Source organism: Amaranthus tricolor, chromosome 3, assembly GCF_026212465.1.
Source record: "Amaranthus tricolor cultivar Red isolate AtriRed21 chromosome 3, ASM2621246v1, whole genome shotgun sequence".
Lineage (NCBI taxonomy): Eukaryota > Viridiplantae > Streptophyta > Magnoliopsida > Caryophyllales > Amaranthaceae > Amaranthus > Amaranthus tricolor.
Window position 1 is genome coordinate 32,586,385 of NC_080049.1, and position 24,167 is coordinate 32,610,551.

Genomic DNA, 24,167 nt, shown 5'->3' on the forward strand with positions numbered 1-24,167 from the left:
GCGCGAATTAGACCGGTCTAAATTGACAATCTCATAATAAGATCTTTTCGTCCAAGTTTTTATGTTAATTTGATATGCATGCGCAAAACTTTTTGGCTAATTATAATAATCCGAGAGAGTAGTGATGTGCTCTAGAATATTTGATAGAAAGATAGTGAAAAATAAAATATGTTTTGGGACCTTATCTTTTTTAAAAGTAAAAAGAAATTCTACTGAATTTTTGGTTTTTCATAAATGTTTTTTTAAATTCGCATGATAATCATGACTTTCAAAATTTTCTATGTGATAGATAAAATATTAAGCTTTTGGTTGAATTAAGTATTTACATTATTAAATTTCGAAATATATGGTAAATTATGGTGATCATGACGTTTTTTTTAAAAAAAAATTCATTACGTTGTGTATAAAATAGCGTAAGGTTAACAAAAACTAAAAAAAAATTCTCATGTCTACCACATGGAAAAAATAAAAGGTAAATGTCAGATAAAAAAAAGCTTGTATACCATGTAAAAAAAAATCGATATTTAGAATTATCACATTGAATTTAAAGTGTAGGACTCCTAACCACTGATGGATCGGCTTGTGAAAATAAGGTTGCCGAAAGTCAAAAGTGTGAAATATGATTACCACTGTACGTACGTGTAAAGGGTTCGCGCAAGATCACGAAATCATTTCTGCATGCGGAATACCGCGCTCTAGTACGGAGGACCCCAAAAAGTCTTCACGCACTCACGAGTAACGACCTAACCTGTCAAATTTATTAATCAGATTCATTTTTGGGTCCGTATATTTCATTTTAAATAATGAATTTTAATTATAAAATTATAAATAAAAAATTTGAAAATGATAAGATTTTGATAGTTATTTTTAAATTTTTAATTTTAAGTACTTTAAAAACAATAATTAAATTTAATTCAAATTCAAAACTAAAAATTTTTGGTTTGCCAAATAATTAATTTAAGCTAATTCTAAATTTTTAAATGAAATGATCACTCTCAAATATATAACGGATTTTATATTTTTTTATGGAGTAATTAGTTTTTTTATTGTTATTGTTCTACTTGGATTTTGCATGTTTATTAATGTATGTATTTAATAATATTAAATATCTTAAATTGCATTTAACTAAAAATTATAAAATGTCGATGATATTATAAATTATATGAAGACAAATTAAATAAGATTTCACTTGCTTATAACTTTGTTTAATGATAAAAAATAAAGAAAAAGTTGATAATAATAATCTATGCCCATCCATTGTGAATAATTTTACATTTAAATTATTTTCTAATAATAGCTAATAATAATCTAATATTTACCCTTAGTTCGCTGTGAATAATTCAATCTTTATATTAGTTGCTGGCGCCTAGCAACATACACTATTACTTTTATTAGCAATATGATAAGTTGTGGACAAATATATGACAAAGTGGAGATTATTAGAAAATATTCCAAAGGCGAATGGGTGAAAAATTAAATTATTAATGACAATTTTTCAAAAATATAATACAACTTAAGAATAAATATGATCAAAAATAATTAGTAAATAATGCAAAAAAATCAAATCAGATCACAAAGCTTTGATTCACAAAACTATGTCACAAAATAGAGGGTCACGCCACATGAAGTAGCTACTGCCTTTTAAAGCGTCACAATGCACGACATTGATCGCTGTGAAAAAACAGAGTCGCGCTGCATGAACATCCTTTAGTCTCTTTATTTTTTTGTATGTTTTATGTTTTGTTTTCTTAAATCCATTAGATTATTTGATACTCTCTTCGTTTTGATGACTTTGTTCCATTTGATTTTTTTACATTATTCACATGTTACTCTTAATTTGTATTTTATTTTTAATCTATAAGTTAAAACATAATTAAGTTGAATCTTGTTTGATTCGTCTCAATGCAGGGATTATTAATATCAATTTTTTATAATTTCTAATAATGCACCGTCAGAGATATTAAGCCTTTAATATATGTTTTGGTAAACGAGCCCAAATGAATTGAGACAGTCATTAAAATGAAGAATTATTCTGTCCCATTAACAAAATTGACCCTTTAAAAAAGTTATTAAAAGTTTAATAACTTCAAGATGATATTAAATAAAATTTGATAAGTTTTTTTATTTATTCTTTATTTATTTTTTTACAATGAGAAAGTTGTGAGATTTAATTTTACATTTGTTCCTTTAATTGCTACTTCCTCCGTTCCAAAATACTTATAATTTTTGCCTTTTTACATGGTCTAATGCTTTAATTTAATCATTAATGTCTATAATTATGTAGGATAAAAAATTATAAAAAATTGATATTAATAATTTGCATCGAGACAAATTAAATAAAATCCTACTTAAGTATGTTTTAACTTATAAATTATAAATTAATTACAGATTAAAAGAGATAAATAAATAGTGTAAGTATTTCCAATATTGCGGCTAGATTGAGAGGGAGAAATTATATTATCATGTTTTTTTCCGATTAGGGGAAAATTATATTAAGAGGCTAAGAGCAAACGTGGAACAGCTCGGGTGGTTCCAATTCAACGAGAGCATCAAGTTGATGATATAAACAAGGGATCGAAATTTAATAGGCAGAATGATCGAGGAGCTCTCTCTGTATTCGGTATCTAGCTGCTACTTTGCAATCGAATTCGAAAATGGTGGTAGTACCAACATCAATCCATCTACCATTTTGCATCAGTAACTACAGTATCAATTGTTGCAGAAATACTGCCAGAAACAATGGCGACACCATTTGTCAGAATTATCGTCGCAGTACAAGCAGTAATTTTGGTAAAATGGAATTAGGGAAAATTGCAAAATTAGGGTTTGATGCTTTACCTCGGCGTAATTTAGTACCTCAATTTAGAAAAATTGGGCAGAAGATCAGCTGCAAAGCTGCGGAAACAAGTTCAAGTTCAAGTTCAAGCTCAGACGTGTATCAAGGTGTTTATGGTCCCTGGACTATTGACTCATCTGACGTTCGCGAGGTTTTCCTCTATTTCTCCCTTTTTTGCAATCGGCAATCCTACTTTGTTCAATATTCATTCATTTTATGACTCAAAACCGTTTCTCTTTTGAAACTGCCACTTTACTTCATAGTACCTGTTAGTCGCATATTATATTTTTTGGTTTGCATATCTGTTAGGATTATTGGTGACTTGTGTTACCAAGTAATCAAAACATCAAAACATGATTAAGATAATTAATCACTTTAGTTTGTGAAGATTAGAAGAGGACAAAGAATGACATGTAATTGGTTTTTTGGGAAGTAATAGCACATTGACTTTGACATGTGAAAGGTTGGAATGGAAGGCTTCAAATCAAGTACAAAGTATAAGAGCCATAAGGGACTATTGGGATACATGGAAAGGGAAAGATATGCAAGGAAAGAAGCAAAACAGAATCAGCAAAAAGCTGATCTGCAGCTCGACCGAGCCTGGTTGAGCACAGGTCGAGCCACATCACTATGGGTTCTGTGCGTGTTATTCTGCCTGCTGCCTTATGCCATTTGCTGCTGCCCCATTTCTTATACTACTCCCCCTATAAATACACCTCTTAACACTTGGTCATAGTGCACCAGAAGTCTCATCTAAGAGCTCCTCCTTGCTTATGTAAATTACTCCCTATTTTAGCTCCTCTCTTCCCTTACACTAATCTCCATTGTAATTCCTTCAAAGTTGTATTTTCTCCTTTAAACACATTAATATAATCTTAGGCTAGATGGTGGATGTAGCCCAAGATTAATGAACCACCTCAAATCTTTGTCTTGATTATTTACTTTATTATTGTCATTCATCATATACTTGCATCATTTGATTCCTACACTAAGACACAACACAAACATCCACTTAAACTTCATACTTGTGATCCTTGAGTGTGGTTTATTACCTCTCCTTTCGATCAGTATGATTGGTTGTTTGCTAGAAAGAATTGGAAATAACCTCTTTGTTACCGCCAGCAAACAAGGGTAAGGTTGTATATATCCGACCCATAACCCTGACTAGATGGGAGCTATTTCATGGAATTGGGGTAATAGAATGTTGTGTGTAAGTATGATTGGTTGTTTGGAGTTTATCTTTGGCTGATAAAGATGTTAGTATTTAGTATTAACATGTATTGCCTCTGTTTCTATAAATTTATATTTCATGTTTACTTCTACTCGCCAAGAGCAGCAGTATAGAAATCCTAACAAATATATAACACTCTTGGGGATCAATGGTTTTAAATGAATTTCAGGGTATTGATACTTTGGGTATGTATAAGGTGTTCTTTGGGATATTGTTGATCAGAGATGAGTGTGATTTGAACTAAAAGCAACTTGGATAGGATATCAAGGCTTTGCTCATTTGGCTTGACCAAAAACATTTTCCGTTGAAAGCAAAATGAAGAGTAGTTTTCTTTTTGAAAGGAGAGGTGTTTACCTCACTCAAGGATCACAGTATGGAGTTTAAGTTGGGTGTTTATGTTTTGTTTAAGTGTAGGAAACAAATAATGCAAGTTAATGATGAATGACAATAATAAAGAAATAAACAAGACAAGATTTTAAGGTGGTTTACCAATCTCGGGCTACATCCACCATTCTAGCTAAGCTTAATATTATGCGTTTAAAGGAGAAATATAAGCTTGATAGGAATTACAAGTGGAGGATTAATGTGAGGAAGAGAGGAGCTAATTAGGGAGAAAACTAAAGCAAGGGATTAAGCTCTATACATGAGACTTTGGTGTACATTACTAAGGCCTAGAACAAGTGTATTTATAGGGAAAAGGAATGCATCAAAGTGGGGCAGCATTTGATTAAAACTGAAAAAAAAGCAGCAATCAGAAAAACCACTGGATGGGCCTGCTCGTCTGAGCACCCATGCTGCTCGTTTGGATAATAGTTTTGCTTTGGTAAAAAAAATGACAATGGCAGATGTATTTTCAGTGAAACATTATCTTGGATTATAGCTTTGCTTTGATAAAAAAAAAATGACAATGACAATGACACCCAACCCTATATTTGCTCACTGCTAGAGAATGATAGTCCTAATCAATTAAGCTCCTTTAATTTGGAGTAAGATGTTTGACACCACGCTCGTGTTTTTGGTGATATCTGCATGCCTGGGGTTTGATGAAAATCTTGATTCTGGCTTATGGTATTCTACAGGTGATTTTATATAGGTCTGGACTTGTGACAGCTGCACTCTCCTTTATTCTTGCTTCTTCGACAGCTTTTTTGCCAAAGAACTCTTTGTTCACCGACATCCTTGAGAAAAATATTGATTCATTATATATATTGGGATCTGCTGGACTGGGTCTGTCATTATTTTTAATTCACATGTATGTAACTGAAATCAAGCGCACCTTGCAAGCATTCTGGGCATTGGGTGTCGTTGGTTCTTTGGTCACTTACACAGCTCTTGCCCAACCAGCTGGTGAGGGTTTGGTGCAATACGTTGTTGATAACCCAAGTGCTGTCTGGCTTGTGGGTCCTGTTTTTGCTGCTCTCACGGGATTGGTTTTCAAGGAAGGTATAATCCTTGCTTTCAACTAGGTTTCTTTTATGAATTTATTACTATTAGCAACTGTTTTTTTTTATTTTTAATTTTTTTTATAAAATATAAATGTAAACTGACTATTGTATTTTCAAATAGGCCTATGCTATGGGAAGTTGGAAGCTGCCGTCCTTACAATTATAATACCCTCCACTCTTCTTGGGCATTTGGTACTACCCTAGCAAGTGAATTATATTTGAAGAAAGATTGTGATGTTGCATGTTTCGCTGATGTGGTTTATAATTCCTAAAACTTGATAGTTGTTTACACCACTTATTCGTTAAATGTTAGTGCTCTTGTTACCATAAATTATACATATTTTATCATTTTAAGATCATTTGTCTGAAATTTCGACTTGCTTGTAGCTTATTGCATTTTTAAGTGAATGATTAGTCAAAAATCGCCACTGTTTTGTGGAATTAATTAGCTGTTTTGTGTTAATACAAAATTGCATGTATTTGCAATATTACACAATTGAATTTGAATGCTATATTGTAAAACCTTCGAATTCCGGAGATATGATTGAGTGATATTATATGCTTTGCAATTTTTTTGTGTTATATGTTAAGATACAACATTTTCTGATAGAGTGGCCTAGAATAAAATCGTTCAGTTCTTGAGAATAGTTCGAGATTGCATTTGCCTTATTTTGTCTTGCGTATATGTTGGTATTAAGGCTCTTGCATTGTTGTGTTGTTGTCCTGCATGATGTATGCGGTTACATATTTTGTGATCTTGGTGCAAAGATATCACAAGGTTCCCTTTACTTGTTAATAAGCTGGGCCTTGATGAGCTTGATATGACCTTTAACAGAGTGGCATAATGGATGATGCCGTAAAATTGAATCTCCTGGGACTGTGGATGGCTCTCTTTATTATTTTTGCTGGAAGGAAGTTCACTCAACCTATAAAGGTACTTTCCTTGACTCTTGTATCTATTGCTTTTGTAGTTTTGATTTGATTAACAATTAAATTTGAAATGATGTGCACCATTGAAGTGGTAATTAGATTGTTTTGTACGTGAAGGATGACATAGGTGACAAGTCTGTGTTCATTTTTAACGCTCTTCCAGAAGAGAAGAAGGCAGCTTTGCTTGAGAAGCTTGAGCAGCAAAAATCTTAATTTAAATTTTGCTTGAGACCCAGCTTCCTCAGCAATCTATGTAAATATTGTGAGTTATTTCAACCATTGCATTTGTTGGTGACTACAAAGTACAAACTGTGCTAAAATTCAGCATTTGTGATTATCTTGATCCGATTCTCTTTCTCTTACTTTTTTGTAAAGGTTTTCCTTTCCTTTTATGTTAGGCATCAAAACTGTTGCTTGTTACTTTAATTTAATCTCATTTCTTTTAATAAGATTCGGAATCTGAAATATTGCAAATCAGTTGAGGTTGAGCTATAGGTTGAGCAGGATTTCCCTTTTATTAATATGATATCCTTCTCCTCCTAGAATGATCCTCATAAGCAAATTGTATATAAACCCTTGTAGATGCTTGTGACCCCTGGCTATTTTCATTATGTTAACCCTATTTTCCTCTCTTACTTACCCAGTTTCCCGAAAAAATCCGCTGCTCTATTAACCACAAACCAGTGTTTATGCAGCCTTTTCAGTCTAGTTGCTGAGATTTTAAAAGTTAAATATCATTTTTCTTCCGTGATCATATTGTTAGTGAATCTGTAGCGTTACAATGTGTAAACTAGTTAAATCCCAGGGGATATTAACATATAAACCGTATCCCTGCCTCCCAGTTTCAATTGTCAGGACCATTATGCAAATATAATCATGATTCTATGTACCTCACACTTTTAGCAAACTGGTCAGAAAGGAATAGGTGCATTTTCAAGGCTCGTTTCCCATGATTGGATGTTATTTGGGACAAGTCTAAATATATTTAACAACCCAATGGGTTAAAGCCAATAGTCTATTTTGGAGCTTTGCTATTAATGATTTATGTAGAAGCGATTGGAAATTTTTGTGTAATTAAATGTTATTGCAGTGGGATTCCTTACTTCCCTCTTTAGTATCGATGCCTTTACCCTAATAAAATTTTTCTTATTTATAAAAATTTATTTATGTACGTCTCTCGTGGCACTGATTTGATGTCTTCTATGTTTATTTCTTTTTAGATGAATAATAACTATTAGCATATTAAAGGGCATCTCTAAACTTAGGTTACACATTACAGCATATAGCAATCAGGTTGTATCTAATTTTGAGTTTTTATAGGTTTTCTTGAGCTTGCGATGGGGCAGATGACGATTGTTGAAATGGTCTCACATATGCTACGGAAAGCTGGAAGTTGTGCAAGGAACTTTCTGTACATCATAAGAACTAGTATATAAAGGATTCTATTGTGACATCTCTTCCTGGTTTTTGTTGGGCCTGCATCTTCGGTTGTGAAGTATCCCCGGCCCCGCAACCAGCATATTGACTGGGAACTGTCAGGAGAATGATCAAGCTTGAAAATTTTGAAGTCGTCTATACTTAGTCGAAATGATGTACAAGAGATTTATACGATGTGGTTCAGAATGTTGTTGGCCATTGAAATGTTGTACAAGAGCTTTTTATGCACTAGTATAAATGTTACCTTCGGAAGTCATTGTTAGTTTTAAGCCCATGTAAAGGATGAGGGTTGTGGTGAGTGATAAGTAGCGTAAAAATTTGTGATGTCTTATGACATGAGTCAAATTCAATTTCAAATTAATGTCGGGTGTTCCTTACTCATAATGTGGTATCGTATTTTCCTTAATAGCCGGTCTCCTGAGAGGCCGTCTCTTTGAGAGACGTCTTTCATGTCTAACCCATTATACCTTAATGTCCACTTATATATCCTTAGTACCTACTTACATTATACTTAATGTCTAACGAAAAAGTACTTAAAATGCCTACTTATAATATTCTTAATGCTACAGAGAAATTTAGTCGACTATCCTACTTATCATATCCTTAATACCTACTTACAACATCTTTAATGCCTACTTATAATGTACTGAATGCCCAACGAGTTAGTACTTAAGTACTTACAATAATTCTAAATGCCTATTTACAATATGTTTAATGCCTACCGAAAAACATTATATTTTCCTTTTTGGGCTAGCTATTACAGATAGTCTTTCACAAGAATTTAGAATTTGTGTTCCGCTAACTACACGTGTGCGTGCATTATTTGAATACGGTGTCAAATGAGCTAAGAATTTAGCTACTTTTTATGGACATTATGAAGAAGGGAAGTAATACATTTATGTCTACAACATTTAAAATAAATGTTCCAAATTCCAATTGTTAAAACCAGTAAAAGTTACTTTCTAAATTAGTTGAACTCCTCATTGACTGTAATTTTTAATCAAAATCAACACAGAATTTTATTAGAAGACATGGAAAAAATTTACAAATCTTAAGTTACATTACCAAAACAAACAACCTTATAAGGCCCAAGGGTCAATCCATCTCTTCTTCCCTGATCATTCACCTCAATTAATGCTATTAGAAACTCAAACTGCCGAATTCAGCAGTCTTGTATAGGGACTAATTGTAGTTTGCCTCCATATATTTCTGGAAGCTGACTTTCGTCGATGTCGGCAAGCAGAGTAGACCTCAGTTTCTTGTTCTCCACAAAAACAATCTGTTCAGAATTGCAATCACAAACCAAAGTGTTAATCACAAAGTATAGTGTGTTCTAAAAAAGTTTAGACATTTCCTCAAAGATCAATGATGAAAGGGTCAACTTGAAATAACGTCTTTTTTCTAACAAAGTTAAGGTTACGCACATCTGATCCCCTGATCAAACTTTGTCTAGGTCAATGCCAATTAATAGCGTTAGGGTCGTTTCTATATTTTTGCTCCTTGTTTAACGTCATCTCAATTTTCCCATCAGAGCAAGGCAGAAAGTATAAATTTCCAAGCATAAAGTCCAGTTGAACCCACAATTTGTTTGATAGACATACCTTTTTCTTGGTGGTGTTGTCAACAAATGGATAAATAACTTTCCAAGCAGCCATAAAAACATAAGGAACATGGACTATGAATAACTTCCCTAACCTCTCTGGGTAACAATCCTGCCATCAATTACACTACACTGATCAGCAAACACATAATCGGACATATATCTTTATATACTTGACAAGCTGACATGCATGACGATATGCGATGTTGTTCAATCTACATGTTGATTGACCTTCGGTTCATACTCGTGCTTGTTGTATTTTTAATCGGGCCTCCTTATAAATAGATTATCAGCTACTTTTGTGAGAGACTGTCTCTAAAAAAAAAGACCTCAAAACAAGAAGCTCACTTTCTTTTTTTCTCTTTGAGTTGTATTAATTGGGTTATTTAGCCCATATACATAATGCATTTCTAGGAGAGACCGTCTCTTGCAACAATTTGTGATAGATTATTCATATCCATCAAATATATAATGATGCTCTGTAGTGGTAAAACTCGAGGTACCTGCAAGATTGATAGAGCTGCCTGGTATCCACGCATGTCACTGTTAGAGTATCCCCAACCTTCAAGATCAGCAATGCAAACAAACTTTTCTTGTCCATCGACCATCCTAAAGTGAAAAACACTTTAGGACAAACCATAGCATCTCGAGATTTTGTAAATAAATACGAAATTCAAATACTATTAAAGTATATAACATATTCTGAGACCTCAACCATCAACTTATTATTTTGGTTGAGCTCGCTCCTTGACATGGTATCAGAGCCAGCGCGACAAGAGGTCACGGGTTCGAATCTCAACTACTACTCGTGTGAGAGGGCGTGTTAGAGTATATAATATATCATAGGGCGTCAACCATCAGCTCTAGCTTTTAGTTGAGCTAGTTCCTTGACAAATACGCACTAGTCATTTCTAAAATCACAATGACATAAAGAGTTTTTATTTTTTGGAGTACCGAAGTATGAACGACTAAAACGAAGTGGTTTATCAAACTACCTACACTTATAAGTAGACGACCTTCACATATTCACGTGAGTTTCGCTTGAAATAGACTCAATTAAAGTGGGGTAATGGTTGTATATATCCGACACTCCCTTACCTCACCCAAAGATTCAAGGTAGGACTCTTTACGCAGCCACACAGACAGTGCAAAAAATTATGTATGTGGGTGTGCATTGAATCGTATGAGACAGCAACCAACATTATGAATAGAGTCTTAACTATTGACGATGTTGGCTTGATCTCATCTGTGCACATACCCAAACCATTTTAAAAGGATTCAACACGCGTAATGAGAAAGATAAAATCTATAAAAGGACTACCTTGAACATATTTTGTCAAGGCAATAGACTGAAAAGCCTGCACATATAGAAAAGCAGAATGCATCAGTTCCTGTCTTAGACCGTTTTTGTCGCAGAAATAAGTTGAAAAACAGTGAACTCATGCTGCTTCAACAAGAACAGACACGAAAATTGATCAGGAACGACTAACGTTTGAATTCATCAGTGCCAGTCTTAGATGGTATATGCCTAGCACCGTAGGTAACAACAATCGGACGACCTTGTTTGTCGACTCCTTGCAAAAAGACCTTATTCTGCGAAAGGTCATTGCGTATTTCTGAAGGGGAAATGTAGTTATTGGGTACAAATGAGCGTCTCCATCTAAGGTACTTCAAAAGAAGGGTAGACGCCTTGTCGACATTCAAATTTCGAGCTCTTAGGAATCGTCTGATCATTAGATTTTCTACTTCCTGTTCATTATGCAGTGAAACGTAAGAAATGAAATAGGCATACGGGAATTTACAAGTAATGACATCCTAATTATCTTCACAAATTCTTGAATGAGATGGTCCTCATGGTGAGACTATCTTTTTAGGCTGGCCATGTACATGTACGTATGTTAAAGTGATCACTTACAATTTTAAAATGATCAATTAATAAAATGGACTAATTATATGAATCCACCTCATGATGTTGAGCATTGTTTAAATACTATAGCACCAACAATCCATCATTTTCATTTTTCCCATCAATTCCCAAATTGATACTAATAAGATTTGAAATTTTCCCATTTTGATAGCTCGAGTCTCTCCTATATACTTGAATGATAGAATTTCGGTGAAAATCAAACTCAGAATCTTATATGAAAAAGTGTTATATCTCCTCAAATTCTCAATTCTATTCCACTCCATATTCATTGCAATCACTTCACCCACCAAATTTTTGCCTAGTTTGACTTTTACTAACCCTAATAAATGATTGTCAAACTATACATGTCCCAAGGGTTTCAAACTTTTATATGGGTGAACTTTAGGTTAGACTAGTGATTGCCTATAAAAATGATTAATTCATTATTTTCTTGTCTTTACGAATTCTCTTAATCTACCCCATAACAAACAACAAAGTAAGTTCAGATGGCAAACAAATTAGAAACCAATTCTCAACTTCTCCTATTTTCATGCCAAAATCCCAAAATTTTTATCTTAAACAACATATATATGCAACAAAAAGAAAGTAAATCAAATTGCAACTAGCATTTTGACTTTTGATACATGTTAATGATAAAAGAAAGTGAAGCTCATAGTTAAGATCCCAAAATTACAACGGAAATGAAACAGATCAAGCAGATTTAATAAAAAGGAAAAAAGAGTTGACCTTAGCAGAAGGATCATGAGAAAGAATAAAAGCTCTAACAACACCAACTTTATGGTGTTCTTCTTCATCCAACTTCATGTTATGATCAGTGCTGCTAGTGTTGCTGCTATTACTACTACAACTTTCCCACTTTTCTTCTTCATCATCCAGCAGGTTGTTTGGCTTGTTGTTAGTACTGCCATGGGAGCTCATTGTTGTCACCGCTTCCATTTCCTTAACAAAAACACACACAAACAGACACAATTGCGCGAGTTTTCCAAGGCTTGATTAGGAATCAATCAGATTTGCTACACTTTGAAAACTGCTGTACGTTTACGAATAACGAGGAGTTTTGGTAGAAAAATACATAGTTGACATGTATGAAGTGCTAACAGTTGAATCTTATACTCAGGCCCCACCATGTCATCACTTTTTTTCACCAACCCCACTTTGAAATTATTCAAAACAAAATACTATTTGTTTTCAGGTTACTAAAGTGAAATTTTTCTTATTTTTCTTTTTAGTGCATTTTATCAAATTTTCTCATTATTTTTTTTTATTAATTATCATATAGTCGTTTAACATTACCCATACCTTTTTCCCAATTTCCTATAAAATTTTTAATTTTTTTTCATTTTTAAATTTCAATGTAAATTTTAAAGTCAGATAATATTATTTGTGAATTTTTAAATATTATAAAAAGTTAGTATTTAAAAATTATACTTTTATGTTAAGAGTAATCTATCAAAACTATGTATGAATATTTTTAGTATATATATATTGATGAAAATTTATAGTCAATTTTTAACTTTACAATTCAAATATTTTATCCAGAAGAAAAAAAAATAGTGCCTCTTCTGAGAGACCGTTTTTTATAAGAGGCCCTTTAGGCCCAAACTCAACAATTAAAAAGAAGAGAAAAATCTAAAAACTGACGCGCGCGTTTGACCCTATTTGGAGTCAGTGTTATAACCTATTGAAGTTAGTATTATAACCTATTGAAATTGATATTATAATCTATTAAAATTGGTATTTGAAGTTGGTGTTATAACCTGTTAAAGTTAGTATTATAACATATTTGGAAATACCAACTTAATAGGTTATAATACCAACTTCAATAATTTATAACACCAATTTCAAATAAGATTACACAACGCGTGTTTTTCTGATTATTGTTTTTTATTAATAATAGGTCAGCCCATTTAAAATGCGTCTTTTATAAAGAAGATCTCAAGTTAGAATTTGTGAAAAAAAAAATTAGAAAGAATACAGTAATAATAAAACAAATCTGGCCTAAGAGACTAGTTTTATTTCCAACATGGGTTTTAAGTTTCCAGTCTTGGCCCAAAATCCTCAACAAGCAACTCTAATATGAGACCGTCCCATTATTGAGACGGGTTTAAAAAAAGTAATTCTAAATTAATAATTATTATGTACTAACTTGACAAATTACACCCATGTGGAGGAATTTAATAGGGTGGCATTTTTAAATTGTAATTTATTTTTTTGTTTTTACTTATTTTATAAGTATATTTTTAATCATTTATGGTGATTTATAAATCACAATGATTAATTAGGATTTTCAAGTTTTAAAAAACTAAAGAGGATTTTTTAAATTTTAATATTTAAAATGACTTATTAAACATAAAACACTAAAACCAAGTACTTGAAGTACAAAACTTCCGATTATTGTTTGCTAATGTGTTTTCTTCTACTACCCTAGATTATAGAAGACTAAACTTTCTTATATAACTGTTGATGTACCCTTAACCGTTTGAACAGTTTTTATATCATATTACTTATTTCAAAAAAAAATTAATAAAAATGACGGATGAAATTTTCTCGGCAAATGTGAAAAATATCATCCTTAATTTATTTTTCTTTATTTTCTTTCTCTCTTCATTTATTATTCAAATAGAGGTAATATATCCTTTCTATATTGTTTAAATAAATCATAAGGCGATATTTAAATTGTGGGTAATATTTAAGACGAAATTAAAAGTCAAACTAAATATATAAAAATAGATAGAGATGAATAAAAAGAGAACATGATTGAAAAAGAAGATCCCAGGAGGTGGAAATATTTCCTTAAAGCCATTAAGGCAATTGTTATCCAAAAGGAGAGAACTGATTCCCCCTCTCATCCTTCCTCATCGATCATCACTTTAAAATTATTTCTTAATTTCATATCCAACAATTTTTGTTTTCTTACAATTTTTACTTTTATTTTTTTCTTAAATATTTTTCCTTAACGGGCCGTTTGGTAGATGGTAATTAGAATGAAAATCTAATGTAATTTTGTTTGAAAAATATCTTGGTTACCTTGATGGTCATGCTTGTCCAACTTCAATCATTTCATTTTCTTCATAAAATTCATTCCAAGGCATTACCGTTAGAAGAGGTGTTATTAGATGGTAATGAAAATTTGTAAACAAAATAATTTTTTTTAGATCAAAGTTTTATTACCATGAGAATGATATAGAACTTTTGATGAAATTTTACACTTTAAATCATTCCATTACCACCATTTAATACCACTAACCAAACGGACCGTTAATGTAAGCATGATTTAAGACTAAATAGACTATGAAATTAAGACGCAATTAATCATAGTTGATATGAGATATGAATTTAGTAAGTCAAACAATATTTTAAAAGAGAACCAAATTTTATTTCAGCTGTAATAAATATTATTTTCTTCAAGTAAAGTCTTAAATTCAATTATCATCTAGCTTCCCCTCCCTTTTAAGTTAAATCTATCCTATAATCCAAAATAAAAGTATTTCAATAATTACCTACCTCTAATATAAGTGACGAAAGAAAGTCAAATTCAACTCAGCCATGATAATATCCTTTAATCTTATAGTTTAATTAGATAGTTTACTTGTTTGGTATGCTAAGTGAAACAATAATAACTTTTTCCATAGTCTGCGACATTCAAAACTTTGATTCTTAATTCTATTTTAGGCGCTTTATTTCAACTTATCCGATTTCATTTTAATTTCTCTTTTCATTTTATTCATACATTCCAACTGATAACTATTTTAATCTGTAACCAAACAATAATAAAATTAATAAACTTCAGCACAAATAGCAAGTTTTACGAATTAATTTGAGTATGTAACAAACTCAAAAAACCTTCTCCTTCCTCCCAAATTGATTTGAGTATGTAACAAACTCGAAAAGTATTCTCCTTCCTCCTAAATTTGCCATCATCGGCTTTAACATAAGTATTTTAAACTCATTTAGAAGAGTAAGACAAAAAAAAAAGTTAAATTATGCAACTTATAATTAAAGGAAAAAATATATTGATGAAAATTAAGAACAAGATTAAAACTATTCACTTAAAAACTAACAAATGACTTTTTATTGAATTTATATCGACTTTTAACTTTTAGCTTAATTAGTAAAACATAAAAAATATTTTATATTTGACTTTTATACTTACTGAAAATTTAATTTCAAAACTAAAATCAAAATCCACTAAAATAACTTTTTTAATGGCTTTACATCCATTTTCTATAGATAATTAATTTTTATCAAATATCATTTATAATAGATAACTTAAATAGCTAAATTTTGAACTAATAAAGTCAATTAACAGTTTGAACCAACCCGTATTTACCAAAAACTCTCCATCTAAAACCTATCTAGACGGCGATATTTGTCGTAGAGCAATAATATCAAACTCATTCAGGCGAAAAGGCAAATCAAAGATATTTAATACTTTCCCATTTTATCCTCCACCAACTCTTACCCACCCCGTCAGCTAACCAAAGAGCCAACTCCAAGCATGCTTTCATTCGTAATCGTAATACACTCTATTTCTCGCTCTGTTCACAAACCGAGGTGGTTGAAATTTTGTGTCTTCTATATAATAATAATGATACTCATCTTTCATCAATATCTGCCCAAATACCATTTGTATTATCTCTTACCTCCCTTTCTCTCTCTTCCATGGCGACTATCTCTAAGCTTTCTAACCCTATTGCGCCATGTTCGTCGCATTTCAACACCAGATCTTCATCATCTACTCAACTCCTCAGAAATTCTTTAATTTTTGATGTTAATTCGAAATCGCTCTTCAAATCTGGATTATCCTCTTCTCGATTGTCCTCGCAATCCAATCGCGCTTCTTCCTTTCCTTTTCTGTAAGCTTTTTTTTGCTTTTTCTGGAAATTTGATTTGATTTAACTTTTTTTAATGTTTTATTTATTTGGATCTGGTTGTGAAATTGTTTTAGCGTTAAGTGCTCACAATCCAGTGGAAATGGAAGCGCTGTAAAGAGGACTACTCTGCATGATTTGTACGAGAAAGAAGGACAAAGTCCTTGGTATGACAATCTTTGCAGGCCTGTTACTGATTTGCTTCCTTTGATTGATAATGGTGTTAGAGGCGTCACCAGCAATCCTGCGGTAATTATTTTTATCTGTTCAGTTTTCATATTGTGTTTTTTGGTATTTTTACTTGCTTTTGAGTTGTTCTTGTTGTTTGCAGATTTTCCAGAAAGCTATTTCGTCTTCTGATGCTTATAATGATCAATTCAGGTACTTATAAAAGACATTCAAAATTTGTAATGCGCTTGTTTTGTTTGTATACCAATTAGAAGTTTAGATCATCTTAGAATAAGAAATAACTCCAACCAGAGATTAACGTCATTTGCTGGATATTAGCTGATAGATGATTGTGTTAGTTGATGGTATTACCTGACTTTGCGAAGGATTATATATCCTTTGTTTTGAGTTCCTAAAAAGCTCTAACATTAACAGGACAAATGGTGCAACAAAGAAACATAACAAAAATGGAATAAATATTAGTGGTTTGTGCTAGAATCATTGTTATCATTAATTTGTAAAGCATGAATGATATATTCATTTCAATTTTAACAAAAGACTAGTTTTTCCAATTGCAATATTATTGCTTCTCGTTGAGTAGGAGGACATAACATACTTCCTTAGTTTCCTGGTGCAACATTTGATGTTGGCACGTAAAACCAAAAACTAGGAGAGTTTATTATCTTCTAATTGTACCTGTTCTATAAAGTGACTAATTGAGAGAATGTGGTCTTAATTGGGTAGTAGTAGTAGGAGAAATGTTAAATGAACACAATGAACTTGCATGAACTGGAATTATTGCATTTATTAGAAAATTCCCGAAGATGAATCAACAACAACAATGTCAAAGGCTCAAGCCTTGAATTTGAGCAATATGGGGTCAAATATCTGGAATAAGAGTGTGTTGCTATATATATGTATGTAAAAACGGTGGAAGTATACGGAAACTACATTGGAATGATGATTATGAATGAAGTTGTATTGTCTCTTCTTATATAATGTCTAGCTCATAGTTAACCGACAAATACAAAACTCTACATCATGAATGAGGAATAAAGAGTAGAAATTTGGTGGTTTTTTTTTTGATTGTTGGGTAGGTTGTGGGGAGGGGAGGGAAGGGAAGGAGTAAGGACTTGATAAGAATCAACCCATCTTACCTAGAAAAGTGTTACTTGCTATTTGAAAGAGACATAACGTTTCTTAGTTAGAAAATTGATATGATTAGAAATAATGATAAAGAAAAGCAATTTGATGTATGAAAGAGAGATTGTATGATAAAGAGATAGCATTTCTTAGTTGAAGAATTGATATGAATAGATAAAGAAACTGTACTATAAAACGAAGGTTGAATAGAGTATGTATGTTTTTCATGGAAATAAGCCAGTGGTGAGTGGTCTGATAAACAGTTTCAAGGACTTGACGAATTGACCGAATCAAATTTGCACAAAATAGATGATACAAAACATGAGTAAATTGTTTATGAAGTTAGCACAAATGCCTACCCTCCGCCTAGATTATCCAACTTGTAGGATCCAAACATCTTTATTCGAAGTCCTAGAAACAATCCTAAAATAAATTTCTTTATCTTGTGTACCAAACCTCTGACATTCTTTGCTTTTAAAATTTAAGCAACTTGACCTTAATGAATTTAAGAGAACCTTAACAAAATCAAACTAAAACCCTTTAAAGTGAATTAGAGGCAATAATAATTCAAATACTATGTAACATAGTGTTTTCAATATTTATTTCTTAACAAAATATGAGAGTAAAAACTAAGATTATAAAAATTAAGAAGACTACAAAATTACGCAAAGATTTTTCTATGAGTGCTTCTTGAATATAGTCGAAGATTTTTCTATAAGAGCTCCAATCTAGCTATTTGCGCTTCAACTCTTCAACTATAATCAAGTAACTCTCATAAAAATGTCTTGGCATTTTTCTAGTCAATCTTAGTATTTATTAAGAAATAAAATAGTGAAAATACTAAGTTATAGAACGTTTGATTTATCATCATCTCTGATTCACTTCCAAGGTTCTTAGTTTGACAGTATTAAAATCTTTAATTCACTAGGGTCAAGTTAGTGGAATTTAGTAGCAAGGAGTGTCTTTGTTGACTTTCATAGACAAATTATTGTGTTGTATCTCATTTACTTTCTTTTGTCAGATCCTGAAATTGTTTATACACCCTTGACTTATTTATGCAAAATTATACTCCCTTCGATCTTTTGTTCTTCCACTTTGGGTTTTTCACACATATTAAGAAAAATAGAATCTTTGGTTGTAGTGGGTATTATTTTAATTAAATGTGTGAAGTAATGATTGTATGGGAAGTATGAGAGAGAAAATAATTATAAATAAAAGTAAAACAAAAAAAAACTGATTTTATTAAATTAATTAAAAAGGAGAGAGAATCTTACAATGGAGGGAAATTAACCAACTTTCCAAATTGTGAAGTTTAGAGCTCTACAACAAAACAAAAGGAGGGAACATAATCCCTCCATACAAAAACTAGAAAAGCCATTGGAGGCCTTGCATTGGCCAAATTAAACTAACATGGATTAACAACTAAATATACTCTAATCAGAAATTACAACAAATAATTTGAAAAAAATGACTTTACAAATTCCAGATCAGCCTATAAAGGTTGTTGTTCACAAATTCCAGATCAGTAAAACAACCCACAAAGCCTTCAATATCTTCATCAGAGTAACCCAACAAAACAAAAATCGGCAACAAACACAAGAAGGCAATGGAAGGTTAAGGATTCAAGTAAGAATTCCAACACAACTAGTTAGAGAAGTTGTTGCTGTTCTCAACCCAAACAGATATTAGCAACAAACACAATAACAGAGAATGAGGATGCTGCACAAACATCATAGATCATTCATGAAGCATATGATGAAGCAATTGAAGAAACTCAAGGCTGTTAAACTTCACAACCCCTCAGTTTATTTTGTTTAAATCATCATTAAAATTGTGACTTTTAAAACTTAGGAGCAACAATTTGTCAACCACAATCCATATCAATGATTAGTGTGCATGTTTTTGCTTAGTCACTTCATTATTTTACATAATTTTAGTAAAAAAAAGCCCCTTGATTCTTCATAGAGGTTATGAATCCTCTCAGATTATAATTCTTCATCAACATATGAAGTAACTAAACATGCTAAAAAATCAAGTGATGTGTGTTGGTTTAACAAATGCTACTCAACCAAGTAATTAAAGTTAATTTTTCAGAATTAAGAGGTCAATAATCCTCAACATAATGGTCTCGCAGGGGCTTCTAGACAAAAAAAACCATGAAGAATATCAACATAAACAAAACCCTGAACATCAATATAAACCAGACGAATATCAACATAAACAAAACCCCAGAACATCAACATAAACCAGACGAATATCAACATAAACAAAACCCAGAACATCAACATAAACATAAATCATAAGAACATCAACAGAAGAACAGAAGATCAACAAATTTCATCAAACATAAATAAAAGATCAACATAAACCAGCAGCAAACAGCAACACATAAAACCAACACCAAAATGTCAAGTATAAGTACAAAAAAACGAAAATCAGAACAACCTTACAATCATCAGACACATTTTTTAGGGTTTAATTTAGCCTTAGAAGCAATAATATCTTCAGGAGAGTCAGGGACAACCAAATCGAGTTGATCTTTTTTCACATTAGGTGAACTTGAGGGATTTAATTCAAATGGAGAGTCAAACATCCATTCAACAATTGTTGGTGGTGGTTTCTTTTCAACAGAAGCAAAAGAAGGTGGAGATTCATGACGCATAGATGTAGCTTCATCTTCAAGAGACTTATGATATGCCTCAAGATCTTCTTTTGACCACTTCAAAATTTCATTTGAGTACGAATGTGAACGACCATGAAAGGAATAAGAACAAAATTCACCATAATCCCAGAGACCATCATAGAGAAAAGAAGGAATTGAAGAATCACTCTTAGATTTGTTGTTTTCCATCGCAAAAAATGAAAGGTTCAAGAAGAAGGTAATGACGGATTCCAGAACAGGGGGCATGCAATCTTGAAACTTTGCCAAAAATCACAAATCGAACCTCAAAATGTTGAGAATAAACCGATCTATGTTTTAATGCAGTTAAAATGAACTAAAAATGAACGACAAACAGGGGGATGAGGGCAATTGAAGCCATGGAAATGGTTTTCAGAAGAGAGAGAAAAACCGTGTAAAAGGAGGAAGGAGGAGTAGTTAATAGGGTGCAATAATGAGTTACCCAACGCCCAATAATCAAGTATAATACCGGTTACAAAAAGAGGAAAGGGGGTTTTTAAGGGGTAAAAGTGGGAAAAAAACTTTCCAAAAATGGATAGTATTCTAAAGTGAAAAAACTTATGAAACTACCCGTTATAGTAAGGTGGAAAAACTTAAAAGAACGGAGGGAGCACATGTTTTATTCAATAACCTTTTTAGAGTTATGTCTGTTCATTTAGGTGTCAAAAACAGAATTTTAATGGCTCAATTTTAGCTATCAAGATTTTTTTAAATATATTGTTCGACTTGCAACGGCTGGAATTACGGTTTCTGATTTAACTTTCTGCAATGTTCATGGCAGCTTTCAAGAAAGGGATTTTTTTGTTGTAAATTAGTATTCATTATTGTTCAATGTTCATGAATGGTCTTTTGGTGATTACTCCTCTTGTCCCTTTGAGCTTGCACCACAGGACTCAAAAAACTTTATATATTTGAGTCTTTGATGCAAACTCAAATGGACCGAGGGAATATATATGAGCGGTTATCTATACTCTTTGTAAGTATGTTTGTGAACGTCCTTTGTATGTTTATTAATACCCTTATTAATTATGTTTATGAACGTCCTCAGTAAGTTTATTGATACCCTTACATTTTCTAGTGAACTTATTAAATCCGGAAAGGACATTGAGAGCGCTTACTGGGAGTTGGTAATCAAGGACATTCAAGATGCATGCAAACTTTTTGAGCCAATATATGATCAAACTGATGCAGCTGACGGTTATGTTTCGGTTGAAGTTTCTCCTAGACTTGCAGATGACACTAAAGGTACTGTAGAGGCTGCTAAGTGGCTTCACAAAGTGGTGAATCGGCCTAATGTGTACATAAAGATTCCAGCCACTGCTCCTTGCATACCTTCAATCAAAGAGACCATTGCCAATGCTATAAGTGTCAATGTTACTGTAAGTCTCATTTTCTATAATCTTTGTTTATGATATTGATGCCTGTCAAAAAAGCTTTTTTTTATCAGGTAAAGTATTCAATATGTCAACTGTCAAGTACTTGAAGCTTATAAGTACTGTAATTGTGTTCCCTTGAAGCAATTGGGCTATGTCATTTAGTCTATTCTTACTTGATAACTATGCTCTTTGATATTTTGTTTGGTTATCTCCCTGTGTTCTGTGTCCATCACTCTATCTGGAAAGTATATATTGAATCATGTTTTCCAGTTTTTCTCTTATATACAATCATCGAATTAAATCGGATTTGTAACTGGTGACAAATTTGACTATCTTTCATGTTAATACAGTGTTAACACCTTTACCATGACTAAAACTGTAGTTTGCACTATGCTTCCATGGAAGGCAGTCATAGACTTATATTTGGATTACGGATTTGACGTTGTGAAGTCTGTTTTCAAATTTTATGTGGGTTATCTTGTTGTCTATGAGTAGTACTCTAGCTTCCCACTGCTAGTACATGCACTTCATGGGTGATTGTCTTTGAAATAGTGTGCGATTGCACTCTAAAGTTGCTACCACTTGATAAAGTCATGCACCAGCTATTGTTTGTGACACTCCACTTTCTAAACTACGTTCATGGGGTGTTGTTTGGTGATGAAATAAATAGGTGAAGATTTTGTTGCTAGAGTAACTGGTTAATCTAAATATCTGGTGTGCCATCTCCATTGTCAATTTCTTGCTGAAAAGAGGATACTATATATCATTCATGATGACTGGAGTTTATGATCATATTGTTGAGATTATCATATAATTTTATGGAATATTAACAGTGAGCTTATGTGCAAATGCACAGCTCATTTTCTCTCTTTCTAGGTACGAGGCCGTGATGGATGCATATATAGAAGGTTTGGAAGCTTCTGGTCTTAGTGACCTCTCCAAAGTGACAAGCGTCGCTTCCTTTTTCGTCAGCAGGGTTGACTCCTTAATTGACAAGATGCTTGAAAAGATTGGAACACCAGAAGCTCTTGATCTCCGTGGGAAGGTAAAATGACCGACTGCTCACAATACCATTCGTTTATAAGGGTTCTAAATATGTAATCACTCATTTATAATCTCTTTGCTATCCTAGGCTGCTGTCGCGCAAGCAGTTTTGGCATTCCAACTCTATCAAAAGAAATTCTCCGGTCCTAGGTGGGAGGCGTTAGTTAAAAAAGGTGCCAAGAAGCAGAGGCTACTATGGGCTTCCACTAGTGTCAAAAACCCATCCTATCCCGACACTCTCTACGTTGATCCGTTGATTGGACCTGATACTGTAAGTTTATTGCATTGATGATGTTATTTTAGGTTTCGAAATTGATTTGATGCTTAGTAGAAACGGAAGTTAATTGCTAAGGTTTTCGTTTATGCAGGTTTCAACAATGCCTGATCAGGCACTTCTTGCATTTATTGACCACGGAACTGTCTCAAGAACAATTGACGCAAATGTTTCCGAGGCTGAGGGCATTTACAGTGCACTTGAGAAGTTGGGAATTGATTGGACCCAGGTTGGATCGCAGCTGGAAGTCGAAGGAGTTGATTCATTTAAGAAGAGTTTCGACAGTCTGCTTAATACCCTGCAAGACAAAGCCAACTCTCTGAAAGTAAACCTTTAAGTGTCATTTTGTATGATCTTGATGAATTTATAAGCAGTTCTAGTGAGTTTTCTTGTGCTTTTTTTTTTTTGGATTGTTTAAGAATTTCAATAAACTGGCTGTCTTTGCCGACATTTGGCTTTACAGTTTCTCCATAATTTGAAAGTTTGTGGAGAATATATTAGGTCGGCATCAAACTCGGAAAGAGTCATCACGAGAAATTTGGAAAATAGATGTTTATGGAATGAAATTATGAAACCATTACATTAGTTATGATGCTTTATACAAATTCAATTTTGAAGCTATATCCACCTCATTGCCCCCAACATCACTACCCTGTCTAGCCTTAGGCTGCCTACTAGAGTAATAATCCAATTAGAATTGGGAGATTGATACACCTGAGTGATACATTTGGTTTTGGTTTTGGATGGTAATTTCAAACCACTTGACTCAAATGGTTGGCTTTAGTTGGTTTTATCACTGCATATTTTAGTAACATAAATAAATAAAAAATCAAATATAAAATTAAATACAATAATATCATAATATTAATTACACCCACATCTAAATTCACATGATCTGAAATCTTTGTTCAAATTCAACCCCATCAACTATCAAGTCTTAGGATCCAAAATGGGTTTAGTCCTCATTGTTTTAACTTAACCAATTTACAATCTAAGATCCAAACTAGATGAGCCTCAAAATGAGTCATTGATGAATTTAAGTCAAGTCTAGATCTAAAACCAATAGACCCATATTCAAATTAAATTATTTTTTTATCAAATCAAAATTCAACTCCAACTCATTGAGTTCCAAAAAATAGACCAAAAAAACTTAAAATTAAATCGGATCTAGAATAGATGCTAACGAGGGACCCATGAGGCCAAAA

The 24,167-nt window shown here is 32.6% G+C and overlaps 3 protein-coding genes across 3 annotated transcripts; 2 read left to right on the forward strand and 1 right to left on the reverse strand.

Annotated features, from left to right (window-relative positions):
- The first annotated feature begins 2,486 nt into the window (after window positions 1-2,486).
- On the forward strand, window positions 2,487-8,240 carry LOC130809028 (uncharacterized). The gene is made up of 6 exons (XM_057674631.1): window positions 2,487-2,987; window positions 5,147-5,510; window positions 5,634-5,704; window positions 6,348-6,446; window positions 6,560-6,704; window positions 7,763-8,240. The coding sequence occupies exons 1-5, from the start codon at window positions 2,655-2,657 to the stop codon at window positions 6,653-6,655; spliced, it is 963 nt and encodes a 320-aa protein (XP_057530614.1). The 5' UTR covers window positions 2,487-2,654; the 3' UTR covers window positions 6,656-6,704; window positions 7,763-8,240.
- Window positions 8,241-8,368: 128 nt separating this feature from the next.
- LOC130809029 (uncharacterized) lies at window positions 8,369-12,483 on the reverse strand. Its single transcript, XM_057674632.1, has 6 exons — window positions 12,133-12,483; window positions 10,970-11,228; window positions 10,801-10,837; window positions 9,983-10,088; window positions 9,481-9,591; window positions 8,369-9,158 (listed from the first exon to the last, which is right to left on the reverse strand). Exons 1-6 carry the CDS (start codon window positions 12,340-12,342, stop codon window positions 9,042-9,044), a joined length of 840 nt encoding a protein of 279 aa, XP_057530615.1. The 5' UTR covers window positions 12,343-12,483; the 3' UTR covers window positions 8,369-9,041.
- Window positions 12,484-15,935: 3,452 nt separating this feature from the next.
- LOC130809031 (uncharacterized) lies at window positions 15,936-23,547 on the forward strand. Its single transcript, XM_057674634.1, has 7 exons — window positions 15,936-16,262; window positions 16,355-16,526; window positions 16,609-16,658; window positions 21,347-21,647; window positions 22,501-22,689; window positions 22,777-22,959; window positions 23,057-23,547. The coding sequence occupies exons 1-7, from the start codon at window positions 16,069-16,071 to the stop codon at window positions 23,297-23,299; spliced, it is 1,332 nt and encodes a 443-aa protein (XP_057530617.1). The 5' UTR covers window positions 15,936-16,068; the 3' UTR covers window positions 23,300-23,547.
- Window positions 23,548-24,167: the final 620 nt, after the last annotated feature.

What these genes read in the sequence shown, in the direction of transcription:
- LOC130809028 (XM_057674631.1), top strand. Translation starts at nt 2,655, where the DNA reads ATGGTGGTAGTACCAACATCAATCCATCTACCATTTTGCATCAGTAAC. An exon ending in ACTCATCTGACGTTCGCGAG is followed by an intron (nt 2,988 to 5,146) that starts GTTTTCCTCTAT and finishes GGTATTCTACAG; the next exon opens with GTGATTTTATATAGGTCTGG. An exon ending in AGTTCACTCAACCTATAAAG is followed by an intron (nt 6,447 to 6,559) that starts GTACTTTCCTTG and finishes TTGTACGTGAAG; the next exon opens with GATGACATAGGTGACAAGTC.
- LOC130809029 (XM_057674632.1), bottom strand. Translation starts at nt 12,342, where the DNA reads ATGGAAGCGGTGACAACAATGAGCTCCCATGGCAGTACTAACAACAAG. An exon ending in TGGCACTGATGAATTCAAAC is followed by an intron (nt 10,838 to 10,969) that starts GTTAGTCGTTCC and finishes CTATATGTGCAG; the next exon opens with GCTTTTCAGTCTATTGCCTT. An exon ending in ACAACACCACCAAGAAAAAG is followed by an intron (nt 9,159 to 9,480) that starts GTATGTCTATCA and finishes AATTCTGAACAG; the next exon opens with ATTGTTTTTGTGGAGAACAA.
- LOC130809031 (XM_057674634.1), top strand. Translation starts at nt 16,069, where the DNA reads ATGGCGACTATCTCTAAGCTTTCTAACCCTATTGCGCCATGTTCGTCG. An exon ending in CTCTTGATCTCCGTGGGAAG is followed by an intron (nt 22,690 to 22,776) that starts GTAAAATGACCG and finishes TTGCTATCCTAG; the next exon opens with GCTGCTGTCGCGCAAGCAGT. An exon ending in CGTTGATTGGACCTGATACT is followed by an intron (nt 22,960 to 23,056) that starts GTAAGTTTATTG and finishes TCGTTTATGCAG; the next exon opens with GTTTCAACAATGCCTGATCA.